This window comes from Coloeus monedula (genome assembly GCF_965178545.1).
Source record: "Coloeus monedula genome assembly, chromosome: 10".
In the NCBI taxonomy this organism is placed as follows: Eukaryota; Metazoa; Chordata; class Aves; order Passeriformes; family Corvidae; genus Coloeus; species Coloeus monedula.
In genome coordinates, this window is record NC_138790.1 from 18,367,646 (window position 1) to 18,384,047 (window position 16,402).

The following is a 16,402-nucleotide window of genomic DNA, read 5'->3' on the forward strand; positions in this document are numbered from 1 at the left end:
GAGCAGCTGCTTCCAGACTCACTCCAATGATTTGTCCACATGGTCATGTTTGATTTTTGTTATCAGAGTGAACACTTGAATTTGATGGGCAGTGTCAGCCTTGTAGGTCCAGCTATTAAAAATGAATATGAAATGTCTGTCACTGCAAACATAAAAACAAGGGCGAATCAAAAAAACCCATCAGGCTTCTCTTCCTAGATCTAATCTACAGAGCACATTTCCATACTGTGTTTCCGTCTTTCTTATATTGCTAATTCTCAAATACCCAAGCCAGGGTAGTCAATGCAAGCCTGCAATATAAGAATGAGAACCTCTTTTACATTGCAGATACTGTAATGTGAATATTCAGCTTTGAGGCTCACAATTCTTCAGGGTTCAATCAGATACTGGCAAAATTAAGAGCTCATTAGTGACACTGACTCATTTGTGGAATTTTTGCTTTTTCCCCTCTACATAGATGTTAGTTCACTTTCTACCTTGTCCTCTGCTAACTGTAGGAGCTGAGCATTGCTTCTGCTTGGAAATTACTGAAAGTTGATTATTTGAGGTTAGCATGTACCTTTAACCAAGATAGCTATTTTCTGAAAAAGAAACATGCCTGAAGCTAATTTGAAACAGTGTATCTTGGAGACCAGCCACTCTGTGCTTGGTGGCAGGAAGGGATTGTCCCTTTGGAACCTTAGTGATGCTTAAAAGAGAAACCTTTAGCAAAAAACCTTGAAAAAAACCCTTACTTGCATGAAGAGCTTCAATAAACTGCTTTGTCAACAGCAAGATTAGGATGGTCAGTAGCCTGACCATTTTGCTTTCTAGGCATACCAGCAGAAAGTCACACCAATATCCCTGTTCTCCTCTGCTCCCCAACGTTCATCCTTTCTTCCAAAGGAAAATCACCTTCTTCCTGTTCCCATGCCAGTTTGACATCTGTTCATTTTTCCCCCCAAACCATGCTAGCTATGTGTTTTATGTACAGGTCCTACCTCAAGATTCAGCTTCTCTATTGGTTAAAGGCAAGCTGAGAACACAATGCCTGTGAAGAGGTCCTGCTCTGCCACACACACATCCTCCAGCAATGTGCTCCCCTCTTGCACTGGGGTGGGCAGTCAGTTTCCTGGAGGAGTTGTGATTTGCCTTGAAAACTGAGTAAACAGACTGCAAAACTGTAGTAGTTATTTTTCCATTGTATGAGTTACGGAAATGCAGGGAGCTCTGGAGATCACACAGCCCAGTCACCTTCTCCAAGCAGCACTAATGTCAGAGTTCATCAGATTCCTCACTGCATGGCCACTAGTGCTGAAGCAAAGGAAGTTGCAAAAAATGGGATTATGGGGTCAGCAGGTCTGAATCAGTTAGTTCCTCTCAGTAGCAGCACAGTTTTAGGATGGCTTTCACCTATTGTGAAACTTCATATTCAGGCTAAAAGGTAATCTTGCAGTTCTGTTTATGCATGCAGTCCCTTGAACTGTTTCTTGAACCTCTTTCTTGTAATTTCAGAACATTTGCAGGTTTTTAAATGAAATTGTTGGTATAAATAGAACCTTATAGAATAGTCACTAGTACTCTGAGTTTTGATTCTTGTTCATAGACCCCATCCCATACTACCAATTCTTTCACAGAAAATCATGAGATGCTCCCTTGCTCTGTCCCTTGAATTGCAGTTCATGGTTATACAACCCAATACAGGACAAGTGTGTGACAAGGCTTAGCCTGTAATGTCCCATTGCAAAAGAATAGGTAGGTGAAATTTATTTTAAAATGTTATGCTGGTTGTTCTGTGAGGAGGTGCAAAGTGCAACCCACTCCTGTTCAGACATTGAAAAGTAGACTCTGCCATCTCATTCAGTCATGAGGGTGACTGACCCAGAGTATTTCTCTTTCAGAAAAGCCTGTGTATCTACAGGTTATCTGGGGACTCACAATCAGTTACTTTAACAGCTATGAATAGTACTTCTATATTCACATATTCTTTGTGAATCATTTTGGTGTTATCCAGTTGTCTGCTACAAAGAATCATACTTTGAAATTCTGGAGTGCCCTTTCCCTCAGAATGCCAAAGCACTTGGTAAATACTGGTCAGTATTTTAACCTCTTTTTTTCAGAAGGAAAACTGCAGCACAGATAAACTGAGGAATTCACCAAGATGTTTCAGTCTGACTATGAAACATGTCTGAGAATAGAAACAGGAACACTGAGTCCTATTCCAAGCCTGAAAATGAGGCTGTGAAATTCTGCTCTTCTTGAAGCTACCCTCTTTTGGACTTTCCTCTGTGTCCTTTCTTCACATTCATGGCATCAATGCACTATCAGCACTTAGTTATGGAGAGAATTTATTGAGCAACATCTTGGAAACATGACAGAGGCTTAGAGCACCTTCTCAGAACAGATTTTATAACTCATTTGTTATTTGTTACCCTGGATGTACCTGAATATTTCTAAAGCTTGCAAAATAGAATATGGCAACTGGAAAATACCGTGTCCTAGACTGTGTAAATAGAAAGGCAAGCAAAGGCAATAAAATGTGGTAAACAGGAGTAAAAGACCAGAAGGAAAGGCTTTTGTCCCCAGGCAGCAGAGTGACAATACCATGGCAGCACTGCGATGGTTGGTCTGTGAAAGGAAAAGAAGTTACATTTGTTCCAGAATAGATTTTGTTTTGTTTTTCCTTGCTGACTATCCATTTTCCTAACAGGGAATGGTAGGGAGAATTAAATCCAATTCAGGGTGCTGATGGAAAAATCTTCACAGATGTGAAGGGTCAGACATGAAATACTCCATTATTGTAACTGTCAGACTCTCCATTTTACATGGACAAATACACAGGCAGAGATGGATTTTGTGCACACAGGCAGAGCTGATAGCGTGTCTGAGAGAAAGGGCAAGTTTCTGTCAGGGAAGTGACTGTCAGAGTTTCACATCCATGTCCTTATGGTTTCTGGTGACTCTCAGCAATCTTTTAGCTTAGTGAAGATCCAGAAAGGCAGCTCAGAGCTGCACCATAAACTCTCCCTCAGTCAACACTTTTCTATGGGTCTGGAAACTCTGAAGCAAAACTTTAGATTAAACCAAATTTTGCTTGAAGCTTCTGGTTTCATAAGTGGACTTCTATATTTTGCAGGGACAGGCCTGTTCAAGACTAAAGAACTAGTTCCAGAATTACTATGATGCTGCAAAGTCTGTGCCAGCTCTATTTGGTGCATGTTTTAGCTGTGAGAACTTGATTAAACATCATTCACAGATTAACCCTGAAAAGGCAGAAATCTCTGCTGACCTTTTTATAATATGAGCCTTGAAAATATTTAAATAGCATATATGACACCTTATTTTAAGGAGAACTCTGTTTACTCCCAATGGAAACTGCTTGAATACTGCTAATGGCTTAATTTGTCCCTACGTGTGTTGGGAGGAAAGAAGTGGCACTTGATAGGGAAATATTTTTGCTCTGATTCACTTCCGAGGGCATAATTTTTGATGATTTGACTACATATTTGTTCTCTGCATTTCTGTGCAAAACTCCTTAGCATGGAGTGAATTGGAATAAGTCCACAGAGTCAAACCACACAGTCTGTCAGGCACAATGAGATGCACTACTGAACTGTAAAGGATAATACATGCCATTAGGGATGACTGCAGTTAGCATTTATCTATTTTAATTTGCTTGTAATTCTCCCAAACTCTAACTCTTTGAAATGAAACTTTCCCAAAGGCTGTCTTCTTCAGCCTCACACATTCGTGGAAAATTTCAGTAAAAGATGATTTGGCCATCTCAGTGACCATGGTTAGGAAAAATGTCTTGCTTTAGTTACCTTTCTGGCAAGAGTTGGAACATGGCAGCACAAAGTGCTATAAAATACTCACCTAGAGAGTTCTTTGTGTACAACAAAAATGTGAACTACAGGAGCAGAGATGTCAAAATTTCTGTGAGTTTGTTAAACGAATAGCATGTTTAACAGCACATTGCACATACAAAATCCATGACTCACCATACAAGCATCTTAGAAGGCCAACTTGGAACACAAGATTCCTGAGGGGGGAACACAGCTGGAGCCTTTTCAGTTCTTTAAATAATAAAATTTAAGCTGGTTGCATCTCAGTTAAATGTATACAACTGCTCATTGGATCCAATCCAGCATTCCTCACAGTCACTAGTGCATAACACTCACTAACTAATAACATCTGGACAGAGGATAAAGGAAGAATGTCTTGCAAGCGTCTGGGGATGTGTGCAGGGGAAGTGAGGCTGCTGAGAGGTTAGCTGACTCCGAAGAGATGGTGCATGTGATTTTCATTAATGATTTGAGAAACCACTACTTTCTATGGTTCAGTATATTTCTATAAATGAAGTTGAAATAAGGAAAAGATGCTTTCAGTTTTGTGACTGTAGGGCTGCTATTACACTTGGGCCAGTCTGAGGGAACCAAGTAGTATCTTCTTGTAGAATATTACACATCCAGGAACCTCACTCTGTGCTTCTTATATCAGCAGGTTTTCAGGGGGCTTGACAGAAATTTTGCTAGAGCAAAGAAGCCTAAATTATATTGCCTAAGAATGGCAAAGTCTTTCTGCCCTAAGCCATTAAGTGATAAACCATAGCTGCTCTGGTGTTTCTTTAGCTGCCTAAACATTCTGTTTTGTCATCACCAGCATTCAAAACAGCGATTAAGCCACTAATTATCTTCAAACTCATGTTCCTATTGGACAGCACAAGCAGCAAGCCCCAATAAAGTTTAGCAGACTGGTTGTTTCCATGCTTGTTCTTGCCAAAGGACTTTGATTCTGCTGTAGGTGATTAGTGAGAATGCACTAACTCATAGAGAAAACAGATGGGAAAACGTGATGGGGAAATTCCCCCCAAAGCTGAATGTTAAAGCGTGGTATTTACTTGAGGGGGGCTTGGAATATCTTACAGGTGGTGGGTATGTATCCTAACCCTTGACTGTAGCCCATGTCTCTTGCTAGCTAATGAGTTACACTTATTCTAGCAGGAGCAAACTTAGGGCCAGTTACCCAGGTGAACTAATCCAGCTGTGTCTGAGCACCTGGGAGCTGCCCGCAGTTCTGTCTGTCTCTCAGTGGGGGATGTAGTCCCCCCGTAGGAGACGAGACCTGACAGAGGTTGCCTGCTTCCCTACACAGGAGCAGGGGGGAAATGGCTGAAACCACAGCCTTTTCTCACAATCAGCACAAGTTTTCTTCACTGAATTTATTTCAGTCTTAGAGGGATGGAAAGTCTGCAAAGCAAAACAGAGCACATGAGTCTCTGTCATTTTCTAGCAGGTTTAGTGTCAGTGCAGCCCACTTTAGCATTTGCTGCAGGCTAAATAATACAACAGTGATTCCATACTTGTCATGGGACTTCTTCATAAAAAACTAGTAAGCAGTACTAAAGCCCCACTGGAAAAGTGTAGTGGTGCTCCAGGTGAATGCAAGTGACAGACCCAAACACTGCTTTACAATGCCCTTTAACAATATTTGCTTTAAAAGCAGCATCAAGCAATTTAAAATATTAATGAATTTAAAATGAAATAATCATTATGTATCATCCAGAGGAGTACTGTGAAACACTAGGATGAAAACAACCTTGAAACCATGCAGACATTAGATAATTTCTTGTTTTCCATTGTTCCTGTGCCTTTATTCTTTCAGTAGGCAGCTCAACACTATAATTTTCAGCTTCTTCAGCAATAAAATACTGTACTGACCTTGAAACAGCCAACTGTACAGAATTTTATAAGGGAGTTTCCCTTATATTTCCAGTTCCACAGTAATTAGTGCAATAATAATTAGCAGGTATTTGGGCTGTTTCTTTCTATACTGCTCCAGAAACTACTTAAATGCAGTGAGATGCAGCAGTCTCAGACTATGGGCCAGTGAACAACTGAAAAATTTTCCAGAGCATAACCAAAGCAGCTTGTTTCCTGTTTTCAGTTTGTTTCTGGGTCAAATTGGAAAGGGAATTTCACTGTGTCAGTATGAATCAAATTCATGTCTGAAATATACACAGTTGAATTTGACTCCTTTCTTATCTTGTACCTGTCTCCTTTTCTGAAATATGTCACACTGAAGAAGCCAAGACTCAGATTGTGAACTGACCTGAGTAATTTGCTGCTGGATCAAGGAGCACCTGCAGTTTGGCTTCTTGTGAATGTGTCATCTTCCATTTAAACTGCCCTGTGCTCTCTTTCCTGGATCACCTGGGGCTGTCTGAGCTTGCAAGCTGTGATCCAGACATCAAAGTTGTAACTGATTTCCACTTTTTCTGCTGATTGCTTTCAGCAGGGTTTTCATGCCAGTATCAACCATCCCTTGAAGAAACAAAGTTTTCTGATTAATGAAGAAGTCAAACAACTTGGTATTGCTGACTGTGCTCTTCTAAGCAAATGTTCTCATGTTTTCTGAAGTTATTTCCTTTGCTTCCCTTTATTTCCACAACACATCCATAAAATTTGTGAATTAGCTTTGTAGAGCAATCCAACAGACTGAACTCGGATTTAGACAGGGCAGCTAGACATTGGCAGCATATCTAGGGTATTCAGGTGTGGGTAAGAGTATGAAACAATGTCTTGGAGACCAAGTCTTAGATTTATTTTTTTAATGCTGTTTTTTCAAGGTATAAATAGGATATAGTTGGGAGAAGCTCCAGGATATAATAGCTTCTAGTGTAATAAGTATGATCACAGCCTGTGTTTTGTCATGATTGTGGTAGGTGAGAATTTATGGCTAAATAGAATCTCCAGGGTGCATCAATACAGAAAAGGGTGAATTTACTGATGCTTTTAGAAACCTTACTCAGATTCATGGGAAAACACATAAAAGGACCCATTTGAAAACTTCCCAAATATTCTGGTTTTGCCAACAGTAGCAGTCACCCTCCCTGCAGATTAGAAAGGTATGAAGAAGTTTGACAATTGGGATCAATAGCTTCTATGTGCTGCATCTTGCATCTTTTTGTTCTCTTGGTTCCAAAATGTCAGTACACTGCTTTTTGGGTGAAATAAAAATACCTTTGAGAGAACAAATACTACTTCAGGGAAAACTTGCCTTGGGGATGGGAAGAAGGCATTTGTTGAAACTAGTGCTCAAAATCAAAACAAATCCCCTGCCGTATATTCTGAAAGAGTGATGGAAGAGCCAAAAAGAGACCATTTGCATTTCAGCTCAGTCCTGGGAACCACAAGAATCCTCTACCAGTTGATTATAGCTGCTGGTGACTGCCAGATTTCACTGTTCCGTTGAGGAAACTTTCTAGTATGGAGTCATTGTGAGGAGGTAACAGGCATGAGATGGGCATTGCCAAGCCCTTATGTCATTTAGCATTGGATTAATCCAAGAAGATTTAGGGAAGATTTGGAGAGAGGCTGCTTTAATTAGTTCTCTTCCCAGCTGTGTGACAAGGCTGTTGAAAAGACACAGGGTAGAAGAAATGCCAGCTTCCATTATTATTGTCTGATATGATGAGAAAACTGCTATGTTGAAACTGATATGTTGTCTTTTTAATGGAATAGAATTTGGCGTGCTTCTATGTGTTTCTTTTTGCCCTTTTTAAAACTACTTTAAAAGAAGAACTTAATGACAAGGGCATTTGAAACTTTGTTAAGGTGTTTCTTTTTGAAGCGTTCAGCCCTCTCCTACATGAAACCTTTGATACTATGTCCTCCTCATTCAAAGATGTCTGCATCTTTTTTGCTGTATCCCTCAGCTTCTCCCAAAGAAGAAAAAGTTATTAATGACTATCAAGACTCACAACATTTCAAAGTATTAAACTTGGTGAAACCCTCTAAAACAAAATGTTGCCAGATGCATTTGAAAACATCAGCTTTTATTCTTAGAAAAAGTGCTTGCTCAGTTAGAAAGTTCTGACAGAATAAAAATTAAAAGGACTTAATTTTGTTCTTTATTGCCTGACCCAGATTCTTTCAGCATTTCATTTGGCATTCATACATGTTTTCACCCATGACATGAATGGCTGCCCATATCAACTCAGCAACTAAGAAAAAGGAGAGTGCTGTTGGCCTTGTACTTGCATGTGCTGTGAACTCATTATCAATCCAAAACAAAGATAAAACTAACAGAGATTATTTTCTACTCAAGCCAGATGTATGATTCCCCTTCTCACAGTTCATTCTAATCCTTTCCTTTGGACAGCAGGCTCAGCACAGGTGGTTATGTTGGTGAGGATGACTGTCCAAGTAGCTTCAGACACCAGAGTGTCAGCTGGGGTTTCAGAGCCTGCAAGGGTCACCAAACCTGACACAACAGGGCATATTCTGAAATAATATCCTCAGACTCTCTGGCCTTACATACCTGTCACTGTGACTGACTGAACTCCTGTGATTACTCTTTTGAGAGTTGTTCATGTAACGAAACCTTACAGGGAGCAATCCTTTAATGCAACAACCGCAAATGATTACCAGAAACAAAATTTCCTTGCTTTGGGAGCCCACACAAGCAACACATGCAAGTGACAATTACCCAAGCGTTGGTACAGCTGGCTAAACATTTACCTGTGCTGTCCCAAAGATGGTTTTCCCAGGGGAAGCCAAACCAAAGTAATCCTTACAACGTGGAGGTGAAGATGCCAATTTGAGACACAGTGCAGCACTGAACAAGGGAACCCATCCCTTGTGCCAGCTGGTCCATCACTGCTCCAGCACAACTCAGTTCTCTAAGCCAGGTCTCATTTACCACCGATGTGTCAGGATCTTTGCTCATTGCACTTTTTGGGAAATAGAATTTTAACTTTTAGCACGTGTTTTGTAATGTTACTTTCTTTTTTACTCTTTCAGCTACTAATAGGAGGTCCACAGAAATTTCCTGTCCTCCAAAGACCATTTCTGAAGTAGAGTTATCAAAAAAGAAAAGCATTAAGAAGACAAAAGGTGGAATTAAGGTAGGATTACCTGTGATTTGGGGACATCCCATATTGTGAGAGAACTCAAAACCACATAAATATAGATTTACATACCTATACTTGGAAATTGGAACATATTTAAGTTAACACTCTGATAAGAACAAGCTGTTTTAACCCAACTCTTCTGTTATCCACACCCCTGACTTGCTCATATGTTTCTTGTTTATTCCTCTAAAGCTGAAAGCAAAAATTAAATGCAGTCCATTTTCTGAAATGGCCAACACAGCCCACAGCTTCAGCAATAAGCACAGAATAAAATACAGTTATCAGCAGGAACATACAGCTGGTCTCCTCTTTGTCTAAACTCACAGAAAGTGACTTTGGAATTAGTTTTACTCTCATCAGTAATCACAGTTGCATTCCTCCCACGTAGTTAGGTGTATGCAGCAACATGGTACAAGCTTTATAAAACATCCATTCATTCATTCATTTTTAAATCCACTTCCCAAAACCACACTGCAAATTATGCCCCCCTCCCTTCCCTCCCGTTGTTCTGATAATAGCTCAGATGAGGACAGTTTATTACTGGAGTCCATCGTTATCACCAACCAGCTAAAAAATTTAGCAATATAGAATGTAAGACAGGCAACTACTTTCCCTCTTCAGAATCAGACCTTAAAAATGCGAGTGCTCAAGAACTTAGATTCTGCTGGGATTTAGGTATTGGCTTGGATTAACAGCAAACTCAGCAGCTGGGTTGTTTTACTGAATTTAAAGAGAGTGGCGTTTGAGTAAGTGCAAGTAGTGCTTGGTGCTCTTAAAGCTGCAGGCAAAAGGAGGAAAAGCCTGCTTAAAACTTGCCTGGAGAGCACTTGAAATGATTCAACTCTGCAGGACTGGACAAGGGAGTGTGTGAGTGTTTATCAAAATAAACACTGGAGCTGTGCAAAAGCTCTGTTTCAGCCTGGGCACAGGCTCTGCACAGGTACCTGTGCTCAGCACTGCCTCAGCCAGCACTGCTGCTGGGACACAGAAACTTCTCAGAGGCACACGGAGGATTCCCAGATTTCTCCATAGGGCATTCTACAAAGAACTCTGAAGATATGAAGTCTTTGGGTTGGCTTCAGACAGGAAATGAAAATAATAATGTTGTAGAGTCTAAGGAACAGATTTTTATGCCCGTAATTATCTACACAAGGAGATAATTCACCTCCTGTGGTGCAAGAATATAACGACTTCGCCTGCAGTAAGGAATGCCTCCGTGCCACCACTGAGCAAGGAAGGAGAATATAAATATACAGGAGATATTTCTGCACATCTAGAACCCAATCATTTTAACTTGTCTAGTGACTTACTAGGTTGGGTAGGATCTTTTTTTATTCTTTCAAAGAGTTAAAGTTCTCTAAATAAAAGCATCAGCAATTAAGTATTTTCAGTTTTAACATGTCCTTCTCATTCAGATTGAAGTGATGCATGAAGCCAGTCAAGGAGGATCTAGCAGAGTCCTGGTGACCAGTGAAAGTGATGAGAACTTGTCAACAAGGAGGAGGTAAGGCTGCATATATGAGCCACTATATATTTTTTCTTCTTAGAGTGCAAGTTAATGCATTTATAGTACATTCTCTACAACTTCTTTGAAGTTCACCAAGATTAATAAATAATTAGCAATAATGAAGTCACTGAAATGCTTACAGCCATGTATTTATACCCAGTCTATCACATGGAAAAGCAAGCAAGAGTTATCTTTTGTTTGGGTTGGGGCTTTTTTACAGGTTTTGGGTTTTTTTATTTCTTAGAAGCATTAATTAGAAGATGTGAGAGAAGTCATTAGAATAAGCCTTGCATGTGTTTACAAAAAACCCCAGTGTTAAAGATCATCTCATAGTGTTCGGAATATTCACATTTGACTATATACCTCTGAGAAGCTTCTGGCCTTTTTCACTGCAAGCTAGAGTTTCTGCAAAATCTTGAGAAAAAGATTATTAATGATGCATTGTAAAGCACCAGATACTTAAATCACTTAGTTCAACAAAAAATATCAAGCAAACCCAATTTTATCTAAACTGCAGTTTCTAGGCCAAGGGGAACAATTAAAAAAACCCCCAGAAAACGAAAAAGCCACAACAAAACTCACCCTGCAAGAAGCCAAATACCACAATTTGACTTAATTTCCTTTGTTGTCTTCCTCACTATCATTTAGATAATTTATACTTAAGTTATGCCCGTCTCATACACTGGAGTTACCTGATGCAAATTCTGACTCCCTTTGTAAAAACCCTAACTTGATACATTATGTCAGACAAATTGGAGAGACATACAAGTCATAATTATCTAAATTTAATTATACCCTGTAAAAATACCATGTCTGGTCCCCAAACCATCAGCTACTTTTCCAAAGGTGCAAAGTATGATCTGAAATCTTGTGTAGACAAGATACACATCTCCAGAGGAATGGCTGCCTGAAGAGAACATACAAATTATAACATTAACAACAGGTTAAGCTTCTAATACCTGGCAATTTCATTCAGCTTTAGACCTAGAAGCTTGCTAAACAGATTTGTGAGCTCTCTCTTTTCTTGGGAATGCCAGTTTTGCCTTTTGCCCACACGAGGGGCAGGGGGAAAGTGAGGGGCAGTTTGAAGTCCTCTTGTAAAAAGGAACTCAGAACAACACTTACAAGTATCAGAACTGATCCTGTCAGTTACAAAGAAAGCAACAAGAGATATTTACCTTTGCTGTATTGTTTAGGTTTTTTTAAAAGAAATAAGTCTGTTTATTCAAAACAAATTTTACAAAACAACTGTCTTTCTGTGGTACAGAGCAAAGTTTAAGAATAAATATCGAATACTTTGTATAAAAATTAGTAATATCAAAGGGAAACCGATGCAAACCAAACAAACAGGTAAAAAAAAAAAAATTAGCATTAAATATGCTGTGCAACAATGTCAAACTCTTAATGAGGAGTGACCATTCAGGCTGATACAGTTTTATTTGTAGAAGTACCAGCCCTGCATTGGAGCACCGAGACTATTGTTAAAAAAGATTCCTGATGGAAGTGTACAAATCTTAATTTGTGTTTACAATCAGAAAAGATGAAGTTTTCTATGTCTCCATTTTTTGAAAGGAGTGCCTTCATGCTTTCCTTTTTATTCAACAAGCAACTTCTTTTCACTGCAGCAAAAGAAAATGCATACTACAAACATCAAGGCCCTTTTAAGATTAAGAAACAATCCAAACAACACTCAAACCAACTGTAAAACGAAGAATTTCAATGGTCAAAAGTGACTTTCAGATAATGGCAACTACATTTAAGCAGCATTTTAGATGTTAGCTGGTTAAAGCTACTTAAAGCTTACTTTACTTTTGCTTCTATGAGTGAAAACAAATCCCAACACGTAGTTATGCTGGAAGACTATAGTCTTACTAGTACATTTTGGTTGCATACTGCATAGCATATGAAGACCCTCTTTCCCTTCAGTGAACAGGGTGGCTTTTTCTATCAGTGGAGTTTTGCTGTGCAGCTTTGTTGATTTAAATGGCTCACAAGTCAGAAATCTGATGAAGCAGCTTTCCTTCAATACAGAATAATACTTTCTCTATATGTGCATTTATTTTTTCTGTATGCAACAGGTTATATAGATCTACATCCCCAGTACTATTATCCATTTGTTTAGGCAAGAAAAGGAACTGCATTTGTTCCTTCTGAAATATAGCTGTTACACTCTTCGGTCATTCTGACACTGATAAATTATTTATTTGTGGGCTCTTTATATGCCCAATATTTGGGACAGTTAGGAATCTTATTATCTTTCTTCTGCAAAACCAATTGTAGAAAGTTACATATTTGACTTAATTCTAGTAGCTACCCTCCATCTGAACAGCTTAGAGAACAGTCAGCAAGCTCACTCTGGATTCTGTCTGCACTGACAGATGCCATTATCCATTCAAACCAGAAAACCTGCAGCACAGCTCCAAGAGCAGTAACAGTAGTTAAAGCAAGTTTACTACTCACAGCTTCAAATTAGCAAGTCTGTATAGCTGCCACAGGTTTGGCAATTAGCAACTAAGATATCTGTTCTGAGAGTCTGTGGAAGCACCTTTACTGAGCTGTGCAAGGACTGCAGACAGCCTACAGCTCTGGTTCTCTGCAGTATCTTCATGGCACCACAGGACAACTCATAAGGGCTGCAGTTTGCACATCAATTAGCTCTATTTTGGTTTACAAAGCACAGGTATTTTATTCCTTTGCAAGTGATATTAACATTGAGATATATTCAAGGTACAGGGGTTTGTGGACACAAACCACCCTGAAATTTTAAAGACAATTTTGACTTCATGAGAAATATTTTAGTTATTATGATTTGTGTACTGAGTTTCTGTGAATCACCATCTCCCTATCCCTTCAATGCGAAGTCAAAGTTTGTACAGAAAATATCCTCCCTCGCCATTAGGACAAGCATGAAATTTTGCTTTTTGAAGTCTTTAAGTCTTAAACTAGCTCTGTGTAACATTCTCGGGCACTTCTGCTTGCTTTTCACCTCTAGAATATTGGAAAACAGAAGCATTATTAAAAGAAAGCTAATTTAACTTATATGCTTATTAAAAATTGAACTTTTTAAATATGTTGATTCAGTTTTCAGAAGACAGAGAAATATCAGCCCAACCAGTTACATGAGTAGTGTTTGACTTTTATAGCTTCACATTCTAATGGTGGTTCCTTTGTTACTTAAAATCACCAAGTCAGAGGGCATTCAAACACTCCCTATTTCAAAGATTTAGGGAGCTTTGAGAAAACAATTGTAGCAGGTCTTCACTTCTAGCACTCACTGTTTGTCAACTGTGCAGGTCCAGACAGACTTTGTATGAAGTATTGAGAAATGGTGAATATTTGTAGAGAGTTTACACTGCCTTAAACTACTGTGATAGTCTCATTCATCAAGCCAGAAGTTCCACTTTCCTCATGTTTTGAAAGGTCTACTCCATTTTGATATAACAGATTTTTTTTTTTGCCAAGTCTTAGTTCACCTAGCTTTTAAAAAAACCATCAGGACTGACAAGTTCAAAGAAACAGACATTTTCAACAAGCATTTCAAAGTCTAGAAGTCAAGTCCATTATAGTTCACTTATAATCCAGACTTGAATCCCTTGAAGAGTGTAAAAAAACCAGGCTACAATGTAAAAAGTTGAAGTACAACAGGAGAGCTATTCCAGTAAGTCTCTGAACAGGATCTGGGACCATCTTCTTCCTCTCCCTCTGCCCACCCCAAGTATTCATGTGTAAATTTTACCTTTTTCCATGTTTACATATATTTTGGATAAACACCTAAAACGTTGTTGCTCTGTCTTGGCTCAGTGGATCTTCAATGCAGTTATTCAAGTATTAAGAAAACGCAGCTGAACAAGGATATGTGTCCACATAGTACAGTTTACAGAGAAGCACAATATTGACTAGTCTGCAGTACATTCTACCCCAAATCCCTGAAGAAATCTTTTTAACTTTGGGATCTGTAGCCTGCTTCCAGAGCTGGCGAAGATCATCTACATGTCCATGAGACGTCATCATCTTGTTATAAATGCAGGGATGATATGGAGCCTTTCCTTCCCCAGAAAAAAATACATGATATTGTGGTACAATTCCCATTTTATTGGCACAGAGACCCATGAAAACATCATCTATATAAAGACTTGTATTCAGAGTCAATGAAGCCTCATAGACTTTAGCTGCTACATCATTTGATACTACATATGCAGCTCCTGCTGTGTAGTCAGGGTAAGAGGGCCACTGGTACATTTCATATGGAACATAGTATTTGCTACTCTTGTCTCTTACGGGAGGGGATCCGCGATGGACGCGACCAATCCAGAGATCTTGAGCACCCATTTGTGTGAGACTTTGGAGATAAGCAACGAGATTTGGCATATGGATAAATATATCATCATCTGCAGACATAATGAACCTGGCATGAGGACAGTAGGCATTCACCCAGCTAAACTGCAAAAGCAATTTAAGAGTAAGATTGTGAAAAGTATCCAAGAAGTCTTGCTGAATCAAATCATGGTATTTCTGGTCTTCGAGCTCAAGTTCTCTTTGCCGCTGTGTTTTCTGCAGATGGTCTGTTGGTCGTCCTAAAGCAAAAAGAGTTTTAATATTGGCATTAAGCTGAGAATGAACATACTTCTCATTACCCCAGGTTTGTCTAATTGCATCCCTTCGATGACGGTTTTCAGGAGAAGTCTTCACAAACAGTAGGAGAAGGACATCCTGCTGCTGACATTTCTCTCTGTGGTTGATCAAGTACTGGTAGCTTGATACTCTGTTCAGATTATCCCTGCTGATAGACAGGCTGTCATTCACAAAATGGTAGCTATTTATGAGGTATCTGTAGGAATAGGACTTCATATGGCTCACAATGTGATTATCAAACGGTACCCAAAAAATCATGAGACACAGTATGAAGCAAGTGGCACATATCTGCAAAAAATGACATTTTCTAACTCTTCTGGGACTAACAAACATTCTGATGCAGTTTTTATAGTCCTTATTCTTGTTCAGGATCAGAGTTTTTACAGTGCTTGTGTTTTAGTGTAAGAGCACAGTGTCACCCTTCAAGATAAGTGTCCCTTGTAAGGCATGATGTCTTTCATTCAGTATCCTTGTGAAGACAGCTTTGTTCACAGACTTCACAAGTCATCTTTCTCAAAAAACGTTTTTCTTTGATTGAAAGAACACAGGCAGTTTTGAAAGATGAGACTTGCAGATGAGTGTTTTCCCTTTGGGGCATTTTGAAGCAAACACTACAGTTCTAATCGGACCTTCTTGTGTTTCTTTCCTTCATGAAGATGAACACCTGCCAATTCTGAAGGGGGGAGAGGAGAAAAGTTTAAGTGAGCTGTTATTAACACACTTAATTTTAGGTTTGGTCATGGAAATGAGCTGAATACTCAGTCACTGCCCATCACCACCCACATACACATCCCTCTCACTCCCCAAAATACAAAAAGAACCGACTGGCAGCAAGTCAGAGCCGGTCAATGGCCCGGAGCAAGCTTGTGGAGGCCAGTGAAAGAGGAGACGGACACAGAAACCTCTGTCTTAGACCCCCACTGCCATTAGCCGGCAGATTACAATATTTTAAAGTTCTTCTAAGCTCGGAGAGCGCCGCACCCTACAAATGGCCGAGTTTACAAAATGCCTTTTGGAACGGCAGTCTGCTAAAGACCCAGAGCCAGGCGGAGCCCTGCGACTGCTCTGGGGGCAGCGGGTGCCAGGCGAGCGCCCGGCAGCGCTTCGTGTCCCCGCCCGGCAGCGCTCCGTGTCCCCGCCCCGCCACCCCCTTGCGCACACTGGTCCTTCCCCCCGAGCCCTGAGGGCGCCGCGGTGGCCTCGTCCCGCACCGTCCCCGCCGCGAAGCCCCGGCACGGCCCCGCTGCTGTGCCCGACGCCGCCGGCCTGAGGGGAGCGGCCTGAGGGGAGCGGCCTGAGGGGAGCGGCCTGAGGGGAGCGGCCGTTGGGCCCAACGGCTGCGGCGCCAGAGGGGCCGCGAGCCCCCGCGC

General features: G+C 40.2%; 2 protein-coding genes across 2 annotated transcripts in view; one reads left to right on the plus strand and one right to left on the minus strand.

Annotated features, from left to right (window-relative positions):
- Nucleotides 1-16,402, plus strand: part of MCF2L2 (MCF.2 cell line derived transforming sequence-like 2) — a gene marked incomplete at both ends in the record, with an annotated part of 135,089 nt that overhangs the window by 48,056 nt on the left and 70,631 nt on the right. Inside the window, 2 exons of the mRNA XM_082288249.1 lie at nucleotides 8,784-8,887; nucleotides 10,309-10,397. Coding sequence (XP_082144375.1) covers nucleotides 8,784-8,887; nucleotides 10,309-10,397 — 193 coding nt within the window. The remainder of the gene's footprint in view (nucleotides 1-8,783; nucleotides 8,888-10,308; nucleotides 10,398-16,402) is intronic.
- B3GNT5 (UDP-GlcNAc:betaGal beta-1,3-N-acetylglucosaminyltransferase 5) lies at nucleotides 14,229-15,365 on the minus strand (the record flags this gene model as incomplete). Its single annotated transcript, XM_082288250.1, has 1 exon — nucleotides 14,229-15,365. One exon carries the CDS (start codon nucleotides 15,363-15,365, stop codon nucleotides 14,229-14,231), a length of 1,137 nt encoding a protein of 378 aa, XP_082144376.1.